Consider the following 13756-nt stretch of genomic DNA (forward strand, 5'->3'; position numbering starts at 1 on the left):
TAGTTTTCCTTTATGTCACTAAAAACACAATGTTACGCTTCAGATAGAAAGTATTTCTGTTGAGCCGTTGGGTGGCTTGTTGTGCTCTTCATTGGATAACCTTGCAGTAGACTATCTTATAGTGTAGAGCCGCCCGTAAGTAGCTGTTCGTTCTCTCGTCGGATCAATACCGTCTTGCGTTCACACAAGTCATTTAAAACCAACTTCTGGAGCAAAGTTTACAAGTAAGGATTTGTAACCGTGCTGGGTCTTCCGAGACCTCCACGTACTCCCCGCCAAGTAAGTTTTCTGGTAATCTACTAAATATGGTACAATTCTTTTTGTTTTACCGCCGGAACGATCAGTTTCGTGACCGAAGAAAAGCAAAATGATGGTGTCCTGTGGGAGCGACAAAGAATTCCTATGGTCAATAATAAGAGGTGACTGACAGAAAATGCTATATTCAGGCTAAAAACATCCAAATTACCGATATTGCTACCAAAAACGTAAAATCTTCAATTGTACCGCGCATACGTTAAGTGACCAGTGCCTTCGCGGTACAATACAGGTGATTCAATGGTAGTACCCAATTCAACACTTGCTATTGTTTAAAGCTCGCCTGTAACTTGTTTACCTCTCTCCATTTAAAATACTATTCCGTTTTACTGTTCCTATAACCCGTATCTTTTTTTCCGCCATTTTTTGGCGCGCTCCTAAGCCACTGGTAGCTGCTCGTTAATACGGGGTTTAGCTAGATTTTCCGGAGCACTCAACCGCAATTAACTATGACTATCATTAGTAATAATAGAATTTTGTCGAACCTTGATTTTTGATCCTGCGAGGTTAAAACCGCTTATTAGCATGATTACAAGGCGTCTATAAAAACGTTCTATAAAAAACGTCTATAAAAAAGATCTATGCTCTGACTATAGTAACACAGTTGTCGTACTAGTACAGATGCAAAGATACAGTAGAACAGCGCAAGCGCCGTATTTGCTATGATGCCATATTTGAGTGTTTCAGCACACCAGTTAGACGGAATCAAATTTATCCGTAAGTTTGTTTAAAGCCGTAGCTATAATATTTATCTGTGCTATTCGATTTCTTTGTAGGCGGACGGAAGTAAGGTTAAATTTGAGTTCAATTTACGGTGAAATTGTCATAGAACGTAATAGGTAAGCTAAGTGTCAACCAAGTTCGAATTATCAGTCACTGTCCACTCTTGGAAATATTATCTAGTAGTTTATTCATACTCAGAAAAGCGTAAGCGTATGCCCAGAAATCCAAGCTATTGATAAAGCCCTCGTAACGGTGCAGTTGTAACGTGCTTTATCTACTAAATTTTCGGATACGTGAGGTGATATATAATGGTTCCAAGCCTATTCAGTTGAGCCTGCGAATCGATGCTTGGCAGGAGCATTAGACTGTTTGGAAGGTTGGGTATTCCTGTAGGACGAGTATCATAAATGCTTGCATTTAATACCCATCTAGGCTGGTCTTCCGCGTCCAGTAGCGTCCAAGCAGGACGCTACGAACTAAGAGTGTGCATCGGCCATGTGATACATTCGTATAGTTTAACAATACGCTTAGTTCAACTTCCTTGAGCATAAATACATATGAACTTAGCCCTTAGTTTATTTACTATACGCAGTTTAAAAGGACGATCCTCTAAACGGTCCTATTTATCTTGATGAACTGTTAAATTGGTAGTTACTGTCAGGGCAATTCTTAAATTGACAACTAACGTCTTTATCGTGCCTTACTAATCATAATGATCGCTGTTAAAATAAGCATTAAACCACGCGACCAGCAGTATCTTGCTAGTTTAGCAGCAAATAGGACCGTTTGCTTAACTATAATAGCGCATGTTGACAATATTGGTGCTTTCTTTTCGTTACTGGCTAGACTTCAGGCCGAATTAATCCCTGTTGTCCCTAATGTGTATTGATCGATGTGTGTCTGAATGTGATCGATCTAACGAAGATTGCTTATGGAAATGAGTATTTTTGTCCAAATTTAGGGAATAATACGTAAAATAAGAAGAAGCATTTGTGCATTGCATAATGATTGCAGCAAAGTATAGTCCCAAATCGAGGCCTAAGTACGGAACAACTGTCAGTTCTTACAACTTTTTTGTTAGCATAAATGAATTACTAAGTCTACAAGTTTAAGTTAAAGCACACGTTGCTGGAAAATAACGCTACATAATTTTAAGCATTGTAATATCACTGTGATCAGACGTAGTATTGTCGACTTCGATGTTTAGCTTCACCTTCACAATCGGTCAAAAGTTATCCCAAACAACAACTAGCTGGTGCTTTCCGCCTATTCCGTTAAGTACAAATAAACTGTTTCGTTGTATATGTTATGTATCAGTAGAATCCTATATTTATTCTCTGCTGGGTAGATCGAGCAACTAACAAGGGTAAACGAATTTATAGTGAATATTTGCGCCAGCTGTTGCGGCCCTTATTCAGTAAAATATGTGCTCCTGTACCTTTTACAGCAGTTTTGTATCGCACATCAGATACACCTTTTCTCAGCAAAAATACGCAGCTCTCACATTCGTAGGATTATTGGTGAAGTCATTAGCCTACCCGAAAAGAAGGCAACAAATATATATATATATATATATATATATATTATTATCTGGCAGCTTAGAATTCGCACAACTTCTGCAGTAGTGAGTCTGGGCCTATCTTAGCGATCTCTTTGTCCGATAAGGTTCGGTAAGCCATTAACGTTAGGAAACGTTGAAAAGAAACATTAAGAATCATACGATAATTTCAGCGATGCGTTTAACTTCATAATTATTTCAAAAATACGATAGAGGTCCATGCATGAGCCATTTATCGGTGTTAGAACGAGCTAATCAGTGAACTGGGGACCTGTCGCCTAACTGAAAAATTCAATTATTTTGGCTTCCAGAATGCAAAACGTAGACGGAAACCAAAACTATTGCAACTCATCATTAAGGAAAACTTACAAATGGGGAATTGTGAAAGGAACTGCAGTATATGTTGGAAAAGTAAATCGAACATGTTTGTCGAGCAAATTATCATCCATCCAATGAAAATGTATCGTGTCTTAATATCAATGTCTAGGTGGTGTAGTACAAATAAACTATAAAGTAGGCATAGTAGATATTACTAAGGGTAGCGTCCCGTGTAATGTCACGGTGGTCTCAACGAAAGGTGTGAGCCTTGCATTAAAAGATATCACTTAATAACATGTTTATTCCGTTTTTGGCTGAAGCTTTCAGAAATTGGTGTCTAAAAAAAGCGCGGGGCAGCTGATTGCCAGGAAAACTATAGTACTGGAATACGCAATTGTTACGCATTATAATTCTATGATAAATTGAATAGATCAAGGGTAGGAATGGATCGAAAGAGATGTGGGTGTATTGGAGGTAACACAAATGCCATAATTTCTAAAGCATTAGTTGTCTGGAAAAATTTAGCGGGTCGGAAAACCAGAACTCTTGCCTTTGAGACACCGATTGTTAGGTTTTAGAACTGAAAGATTTTTACTTTTAAATTCATTATTCTCTGTTGACACTCAGCCAGCTTAAAGCCGTAGGTAGTCAAACACTTGACGTAAATGTTTAACCGTTATTTACTACATCATCAAATGCGAAGTTTAAAAACTACTCAAAATATTCGACCCCCTCAATATCTCTGGATATCTAAATACTTTCCTTATTATTATTATTATTATATAGAGATACAGCATGTCAAGCGGTACACAGTTAAAATTAGAAATAATGTTGCTATTTTATTGCCAAGAGTTTTGCCGGCAGCTCACATGGAGGAACTCATAGAAGATGAGCTGTGCAAACATAAATTATCTCAAATATATCATACGTCTTCCTATTGGTCCAGGTAAGGTACGATGGATCAGTGAAATATATGAACGAGTTATATCATACGAACTCTTACTAATTTAAAGCCTATATATGGACGATTTTTTTAATGCTTTATGAAAAGATTCAACGAATTTGTCTGTGACGTTTTCCTGTTCGGTTCGATAATTTCGCTTGATCAATCAAATTGATAAGTACTCATTTTACTCTGAAGTCTGCTTGAATCTAGCGAGCGTTATACTGCTAATAACGATTTGCGTATACCCTGTTGACACATAGAAGACACGTATTTGTAAACGTATATGCACATTGTCTAAGCAGAGAACAAGGGTGAACTGGGTTTTAGCCAGTAAATAGCCTGCTGATCGTTAGAAGCTGTCGACCAGACGACCCCAGTTAAGACCTCTGACTCTACTTGTGCCACAATAGCGCTGAAAGCATTGTCGCCACTGTGTTTGTGGCTTGTATAGTACAATGGAAGCAACGAGTATTAAAATGTTTTGCGAACTATAATACCACAGTGTTACCACATCAGTAGTACAACAGGTGCTCATCTGCCGTCAACGGCGTTGGCGTAGACACCAGTGGCCTGCTGCCACATTATAGCATTTGGTAACTTTCTGCGTCCTATACACCCAGCCAGTCATTCGTTCGTAGGGTTCTGCGAGCTTGCCACACGTTTTCCCATAACTTGTAACGTCAAGCCTGCCCACTTGGCGGTAACAGCGTCTCTCCTGTTACCATTACGCATGAAATATTTTATCTCTCTAGCAATCGAGTGTTTCGCTAGCAGACGCGGTCATGGCAGAAACAGAAGTATGGTGTTTGGATGCCTTTTGTTGTTGTCTTTAGTGCCGTGATGGCGCTGAGGCTATTGCTGGTGGTGCGCCGGGGTATCGTTAAGCGTTGTTTTGCTGAAATAGACGAATTGTCCTTCCGGGATAACCATTGAAAGGGGGATCGGGGCAGAAGCGTTTGCGAAATTTGACGCAGACGAGACCCGTGCCTTGTAACCTGGCGGTTATATTGTGTTCGTATATCAATGTCGCTGTCTGTAGACGTATAATGTCTCCCGGTCCTTTGACGGCCAAACTGAGCCTACCGCCGTACTTGGATTCGCTTGCAATAGTATTGTTGTCAACGCTACGTGGTCGCTAGGACTCTATAATATGTATTGTATTGCTTATAGGCTGTAGCTGAGCACTGTTTTTCTTTATCAATACATAATAGCAGAAGGGTATGGGACCTACTAGCCTAATATTTTTTTTTAACACTTCGGCATAATTCAGTGACGTCTAATTATAGGGAAATATTTTATTTCTTCTAAATACTTGCTGACAGTATCTGGCTAAATTTAACGAGTTTCAATACAGGTCATTGATATGACTATGGACTGGCTCAATCGATATGGCATATTTATTACCCAAGTTTTCAAAACGTTTTTAAACAACTTATTAGCTCACTAGATAAAGTCAAACACCTTCTGATATGACTATTTGTAGGTTTTACTTTTCTGCTCTTTATTTCTACAAAATAAAGAACAAATAATGCTTTTTTTGAAGAATGTATGACTTATTATGGATCATTTAAGACTTCGTGATTGGTTGGCTTTAAGCGTCAAAATGGAGAACTCAAAATTTGTGTTTGCATTGCCATGTTAAATAACAAATACTGTCATAGGGTTATGTGATTTTTTTTTTTATTAAAAAAATAACGGTCCTTCGTCACGCAGGTTGTACAGAGTTTGTGTTACTACTCTACTATTTTAACGAACCTTCGTGGTTTCCTACGCTATCTCCCCAACGAGAGAAGGTCTTACTTAGAGCAAAGGCATTTGTACGGGTCGCTTGCTTATCTCAAAGCAAAGTAAAGTAAACATAATCGGGTAACAACAATAGTGCGCATCGGTTTTTTTTATGAGCGTCGTTTGCTTAATGACCGTATCGGAGTATTGTTCGTATCAGCTCTCTTGACCTACACCCGGTTAAAATCATTGTGGGCCTATTCATCTTAGATTGCAGGTAAATTTCTATCACTCTTTGCGCTTGTGTAATAGCTTATCATCCTAATAACTGTTCACGGGGACCCGTTCTATACTAACTCAAGGCCCTCGGACGTGGAACAGCGATGCGCAAGCGTAGGTTGTGTTATGTGACCCAGTCAACAAGGATATTATCATCATGAACAGCCACAACTTAACACGCGTAGGGTGACTTTGGATCGGGGCTTCGAGGGTAAACTGCAAATGAGGGCTGTCTTTTGTTACCGACACTGTTACTGCTGAGAAGCGGCGGCAACAACGGGAGCCCGCAAGCATAGATTGAAACGCCGTCACCTGAAAGACCTTCACACAATAATAGGGAACCGTTGGCTGGATGGATGACTGACTGACTGTTCTATTGCCGAGCAAAGTACCAATGTACGTGACGCTATAACTAGTGAGGTAGCACTAGATGTGCGATTGTGGTGAAGATGCTTCAGCGAGAGAAGCACAGAAGCCCAAGAAATCGTCAGCAGTACCGCAGCTGGTGGGTAAACTGATGACGAAGTGTGAAGAATTTAAAGTAGCTCCGCATATACACACGAACACTCGCTGTATCTATTATATTTAATATTACATACAACAGATAGAACTCAACCTGTCGTTGTACCTCACTAAGAAGGAATATGATGCTTCGTACATTTAGGTATTTATGCTTCTTATCACAAATGGTTTGTAATAGAGATGTTCTTAGCGACGATTTTTTCTATAGTTTTACAATCATACCATCTATTTATTATTATTACTTACTCAGTTTAAGCTACCCGAGACTTGAGTTTCTCGGTATCCGTCGAGCTCATTTCAAATAATTTATTTTTCATCTTTTATATTATGTAAATATATTAAGTTAAGACTTAAAATCACTACGCTAATACATACTAAACATTGCGATTTAAATCTGACGTAGGACGTTTTTTTAACACTTTAAAAGCACGCATATTATATTAGTTACGTTACATTAGCATTACATCAGTCATCATCAGAATATAAACAATTTATTCTTCGAAATGTTTTGGGTTGTATTCCTAACTATGATATCCAGGGAAAAGAGCCAAGTACTCTAATTTTAGATATAAATCTATAGTAACATATGTGGTTATAAGATCGATATCTCCTGGTGGGAATGATTAGTAGTTCTTCATAGATTTTACTAACATTTTTAGATAGGAAGGAGTATTTTCGTCGAGCGGTTGTTTGCTCAAATCTCTACGAACAAGTGTTTGCTCGAGGTCGAAAATGTAGTTAAAAGTACTTGCCTCTATTCGTAGAACCTGTAACCCACTTGCCTGTGGACGGAAGTACCATCTGCTCAATAAATAATAAGGCAAAGACAAAGTCGTCAACAACCTGCTTTTGGCCTGCGTAGTGTTAATTAAACAGAAAGAGTTACCTGTTTGTTTCTTAAATTAGTTTTTCCACTGGATTGGCAGACCTCAGTTCGAATTAACACATTCAAAGCTAGATGAATTTTCGTAAAGGATTGCGTTTGCAGAGACAGTTAGGTTTATCATTATAATATATTATATAATAATAATAGCAGTTTCCAACAACTGTGCGATAATAAACACCTCATCTGACAGTGTTAGCAGGTTGATTTTAGACAAGTCGAATATAGAAATCCAGGTCATAGAGGAACGGCTATAAAAAAACGAGCACTTCTGTCGGTCAGCCGAGGTAGGCATAACGGTACCGAAGAACGATGACGACGAGTGACGGCCCGAAATAGAGGAATAGGTAGCTGGCTTAAATGCTGAGCGGATATATGTTGTCTCTGAAGGAAGCCATTTTGATGTATTGAGCAAAAGCAAACAAAAGAAATCTGTATAGCCACCGACAAGAATATGAGGTTACCCTTTAGAATGGTTGCTGGGCAAAGTTTCGCGGCACAGTATACAAGAGAAGTGCAAGAGAGTGATAAGCTGAGATAGACTAGATAAGCGTGAGAGAGAAAGAAAGCAGAAGGATGCACGTCAGGAAAAAAACGAGCAAGTAAACTATTTAAGGGCCGAAGAGTGTTTACTACTGACGAAGCTGTTCGCGCCTTTAACGCTGCGCGACAATAGGGTCTCGTCGAGGAAAGAATGAAGTTTGCTCCAGCTGTCTCAGCTTCTGCTACGGTTTCATTGCTGCTGCTGCTGCTCCAATTTCTACGAAAACAGCTTGGTTTGGCCTTCATGTCGTTAATCATAAAGGCAAGAGGCGGTGCTGCATATCTATTCAAACTAGCGTTGATATTTCTTCCACCCTCCCCAATTTCACTCCTGTGTGTAATTCTTACTTCTTCTACTCCAGTACGAGGCGATGAAAACGGCAACAATAAAAGTAAGTTACAAAGACAGTGACGGCGTCTGTCATAGAAACTGTTGTGGTATCAGTATAAAAGTTCGCATGTGTCTTTGTGTGATTAACTATGTTTGATGTTGTTGGGGACGACCTCTTAAGCAGAACATGTATTACGGAGATATGTATGATGCATGTGAAGTTACCAACTTATATATCTACTATAAGGTTAGAATGCAGGTGCACACAAGGGGACTCCCACACGCGTTCTATCTCGGCACTGCGTCAAAAAATGCCAACTGCGCTCCCTGTGATATAGAAAACTTAAGAGAATGTTTATGCGTGTTCAAAAGTTAAACAGAAGTGTATCTCATTCAGGAAGAGTGTACGTTAACCTTCATAGTATTGAATGTCCACATCCTTAACTTTAAGACTGTACAACGAGCTGATATGATGTGATTTTAGCTAGTAATCTAAGTCAATGCAGTCCTTGAACTCGCTCTCTGTGGCTATATTATGAAAGTATTTCCTGGATTATATCCAAGAATGTCTACATTTCCTGATGTATATATACACACACACACACACATACACAGCATTTTATCTTATACTTACTCCATCTAATGATAATGACGCATATCCAAAATGCAAGCCGTTTATTCCTTCGCGAACCACACAGACATCGAAAAATCGGATTGAACTCTCACGGGTGCTGGTAGCGGAAGAACTTTTCCAGGAAATTCCATGAGTACCTTTAAAACCTGCTTACCTTTTGCTTTTCTAGATGACTTTATACATGTTTTTTGACATTTGTTTTCTTCGAGGTCACGAGATAGTTCTGCGAATCATACACACTTTTCAGGGAGTGATGCAAGGCATACGCTGGCTGGATGGCGATCAAGAAAACACGCTCACAGCTTCCTTGCCACTGTATCCCATTCGGCTGTTTTCATAGCGGTTGGGTTTGCAAAAAAAATCGGCGGCCAGCTGAACCGATATCTGTGTTTCGTTTGTAAGGAGTAAACGTGTATGTGCGCGCGCGGATATTACGCAGCCGAAAAACTTTTCTTCCGTCGGTTGATAGATTCATCCGTCGACCGCTCTGCGAGTTATCGTCTGCATTTCCTCTCATGTCTGTGAGCGCTGTTTATGCTTTGCATTCCCAGAAGGAGATATAATTACTCTCCTCTGGCCGCACATCCCGTAGTTTTTTTTTCTGTTTTCCTATAGTCACTCGTCTTCTTTCGCCGCATCTACCCCCCTAGCTTCGGTGCCTTCTTACGCAGTTTTTTGCCTCCTGGTACCGTCATCGTTCGCTATTCTTCCATCTGCTACCAACTTTCTTTTTGCAGCTGCTGCCGGTCTTTCCCAACCCAACAATACATTCGTGAACCCCACTTCTCCAATTGCAGGCCTAATCCAAGTTCCACTGTCTTATAGTGAAGAGTGTTCACTTCTCTACACCCTTACCAACTGCAAAGAGCATTACATGTGAGGCTAGTACCTGCTTTTACGACAATCGATGCTAGCCCCGAGCTCAAAGCTGTGCCATTTAGTGGAATCACGAAACAAAATCAACGCAAAAATTATCACGTTTCACTAAAACCAAGAAACGTAACGGGTAAATCTCTGAAACCTCTTAGGGCTACATAGCGTGCACTTGTATCAGCTAACCATGTATAATATGTTTCAACGTGAATTCTGTATGGCGTTGTGTTTATTAGGTTACTTGAAACAATAAACATCAAAATTATTTTTATTAATGATTAGCAAGACTGCTATCTTAAGATACACAGAAAGCCTAATTTGCTGTAACATTTCACTGCATGGACGCCAGTGGCATAATCGAATCTTATTATGTGAGAAAATTCTCTGTCTTTTTATCCCTGCTTTCCAAGGTTATATGCTTAGGATACCGTCCTTATGAAAAAGCTCATTTTCATAAAGTCCTACCCATTAATATTACGTCTATAATTAAATGTCACTGTTCCCACAAAAGAAAACGTATTTGAAGTAATTACTAAGCTGAGCTCTCTCTTATTTGGTATATATAACTAGAAAGGGAAAGAGCCTCGTTTGATATTTGTTATAAATTAAATTTTTTAATTGAAATAATACTTATTTTAAACAATAGGATGTATGGTTGCATCCGTCATCTCAAAAAACGCCTTGACCAATTACGAATTGTCACCGATTACGAACGGAAGTAAAAAAGATATCTACATAGCTTATTACCAGCCCTCTTTCTTGTATGGTTTAATGTAAAGCGGTGTGATTCAATATTAGCTTGACGTAGATATTAATTCACGCAACACTATATTTCGATCCCATCATCATTCTCGAAATGTTCCTATATACTGTAATCAGAATCGAAACTTATACACGTAGAAATACATTTTTAAATAAAATTTCTTATAACATTACCAGCCATATCATGCTTTCACAAATTATCATTTCTGTATTTTAGAGGAATCATTGTTTAACTTTTACATGCAATTACATTTATTTGTGTCCTATTGAAGAAACCCAAAGCGCAAAATATTCGGGCATCTCTCAACATTTTCAAAAGCGGCCGTAGGTAGGACACTGGCTCGTAAACGGAAAGCAAATGTTAATGCTATTATTAAAATAACTCAATTCTATAGTTAGGTCAGTATGAATAGAACGTCAATAATAGCAAATAAATCGATCGTTATATTCCCACAAGTGGATTATCTACCATGTTTCTTTCGCTGAGGCATACATTTAGCGTGCTAGCTGCCAGGCCAGATATCAGCTGTAGATGCTGCAAACTACAAAAACAACAGCTTACCGCCATTCACTTACCAGTCAATCTTTATTCCACCGGATCTGCTGCATTTTGCGTGACTTGCACACCTTCACCGGAGAGGGCGGATCGCTTGATGGGCGATTGGAAGGAAGAACGCACTTCTTTGCTATTAACAGGCCAGTCTGTCCACCTAGACAACAGCCGGCTTCAGCCCAATTGGGCCCTTTTCCGCTTTGTTTTAAAGCTTCGTGTACCGTTAACCAAGAAGGCAACTGAATGAAGCCGCAGAATCTCAATCTAGCACCTAGGAGGCCTTGCTTTTCCCGGCATCACAAGTTTCTTTTCCAGGTTTTTCTTAGTGGCACCTATCTGCCGCCACCGTTACGAAGAACCTTGTCGTTTAGTTCGGGAAGTCGTTTCGCTTGAGAAGGTCTTGCCGCCGCAAGGCATCGAATCAAGCACAGACCTTTTTCAAAAGCCACTTCTTACCATCCGGAAGCCTACGCCTAACCATTCCGTTTTACCGAGTGCAAAAACAACAGCGACAGTGGTCTGCTATTATCGGCGGCACGTCTACCTTGTACATCTGCGTCCACCAGGTGGCGCTTTAAAGTCGCACAATGGCTTTATTACGATCGTTATGATACCGATCGTGAAGCTCCAGATATTTATGCGTATCATACAGTTCACAGAATAGAGTGTACATATTTCTGGACATATGTACTCCACAGGACTAACTCCAGATCCAAAAAAAAATAAGTAGACTTTAAAGAATTCGTTATGACGAGTATATCGTAACTTACTGCTGCCTTATTTCTAATGGGTGATCTAGCCAACGGGTGACGACAAATTTCATTGACACTCATGAAAAACTGTTCAACAGTTGACAAAAGCACCTTGTGCCTGAATTATATTGTCAGGATGGGAGTTTGCAATTTACAAGGCCATCAAAAACATACTTCACAACATAATTCGCAGGTTCATACTTTCCGTATGATCATCCAGTCATTAGGAACCGGATACTCATCTTAAGTAAGAAGGATGGCTTCAAATCATCCTTCCGTACTCCAAAGCGTTGTTTCTCCTGTTCCCGAATTCGAGATTTAGTGTATTGTTTTTTTTTAGCTTTTTTTGTATTTAGCGTGAGATAGGGATATTTTTGTCGTTACTCTGAATTCTATAAGCCAAAAAAATGTCACCGCTACTTTTTGTTTCATTGTTCCCTGAAAGAGTGTTTATCTTCCTCTTCTTCTTTGTGAGATTTACAAATGTAGCGCTGCAGATAAAATTCTTCTAATGTAAATAGTAATTCTAATAGTAATAGTAAAAAATAGTAAAAATGTTTACCAATCAAAATACCCCGTTAGGTAATATTTAGCCTCAGTATAAAATTTTTGCCTACAATTTTGACTACATACAATGTTCTCTGTCAAGAAATTTACCTGAAACACGTTTACTAACTTTATGCATCTACCAACCAGATGCTCTCCTCTGATTTGCAGAGGTCCTTCACTTTGCTTAGAATCCTGTCAAGTCTAGTTGGTTAGTTCAGGTTGATTCTTCGTATGTCTGTTCAGGACACCGCGAGTCTTTTTTTTCCCCTGAACTAGCGGGCCAGGCGATCGCAAACGTGGAGCAGCGGAGCAGCAAATGTAGCGCAAACAACCGTAACCAAAACTTATAGGAAAGAAAATTATATAAGACTAAATATAATTGGCAATTGGTGTATATAATCCGCGCGTGAATGGTTTAGTAACAATTAGCTTTTTCGGTTCAAGTCCGCGTAATCAAAATTAGATGCTATTTGATTGCGTATGTCACCTAAGAACCAAGAAGTTGCCAACAGTTATGAGATGCGTAACTTCAAGCGAGTGAGCATCATTTAGTGAATCGTACGGTACATAGCTTGATGTTAACACAGATTCTTAACACATCTACTAACGTATTGTTGTCTAGCAGCGAATGGTAATTACATTCGGCTCTGCTCGTAAAGGCACGAACAGTTTGACATCTAGTACTCGGTTAATTAATTTTGCTTTCTAATGACTTCTATTGCAACATGGATGTACTAGCTCCTTGTTGCATTTAGGACTCTGGTAAGAAATCCGCAAGCTTTGCCTTTTGCTAGACCTCTCCGGTTAAACCGATCCTGCAATACTTTGACAGGACTTTGTTTAGTTCAGGGTGATCCTAGAAAAAATGACATCTGTAGCCTGCGGCGACAGTGCCACTGGGGGTTGACTCTTTGATCTATAGGTCACCTCAGCACAACCGGTTTAAACCTCATAGGTCGCTAAATGCGCTGCTTTAAATATGGACTCCCGAATGACATTTTATATGGCGAATTTTGAATTCTTTCGTCTCTGCCGCTGGCATCACCAGCAATGGTCCGTGACCGCTGCGAGGACGTGAAGTGAATATATAGATGTCTTCTACGCATTACGAGCAACCCACAAGGCGTTGACGTTACAACTATCTTCAACTAATTTTCTCGCTAGAGACTCGTGCTCGTTGCAAAATAGACATTCGTGCTTAGCGGCACCTTTCCCTGAAAATACGAAGCACCTTCTACTTCTGTAGGCTCGCAACTTTAGACACGACGGAAACTGCGACTACCAGTTGGTAAGTGATCGCTTTTCCCTCTACTGTTTTCCATCCACCTTAGTCCTGTGCGCTGTATCCATCGTTTACTCTCTTACATCGTTTCCTACCACAATGGTGAAGTCTATCTTGCTACATTCTTTGTGACCCAACGTTTTTTTCCATCGCTCATATTTTTAACGTAACATTTTTTATAGTCCATATAAAGAAGATTCAGTTTACG

General features: G+C 39.6%; 1 protein-coding gene across 2 annotated transcripts in view; it reads right to left on the reverse strand.

Annotated features, from left to right (window-relative positions):
• Window positions 1-3162: 3162 nt before the first annotated feature.
• Window positions 3163-13756, reverse strand: part of LOC111255090 (uncharacterized) — a 36844-nt gene continuing 26250 nt past the window's right edge. For both annotated transcript variants that reach the window (XR_002675346.2, XM_022816733.2), the window contains exon 3: window positions 3163-6185. Coding sequence is in view for 1 of the 2 variants with exons in the window: in XM_022816733.2 (XP_022672468.2) it covers window positions 5943-6185 (243 nt within the window). In the remaining variant the exon portion in view is untranslated. The remainder of the gene's footprint in view (window positions 6186-13756) is intronic.

Source organism: Varroa destructor, unplaced genomic scaffold, assembly GCF_002443255.2.
Source record: "Varroa destructor unplaced genomic scaffold, Vdes_3.0 BEIS01000424.1, whole genome shotgun sequence".
Lineage (NCBI taxonomy): Eukaryota > Metazoa > Arthropoda > Arachnida > Mesostigmata > Varroidae > Varroa > Varroa destructor.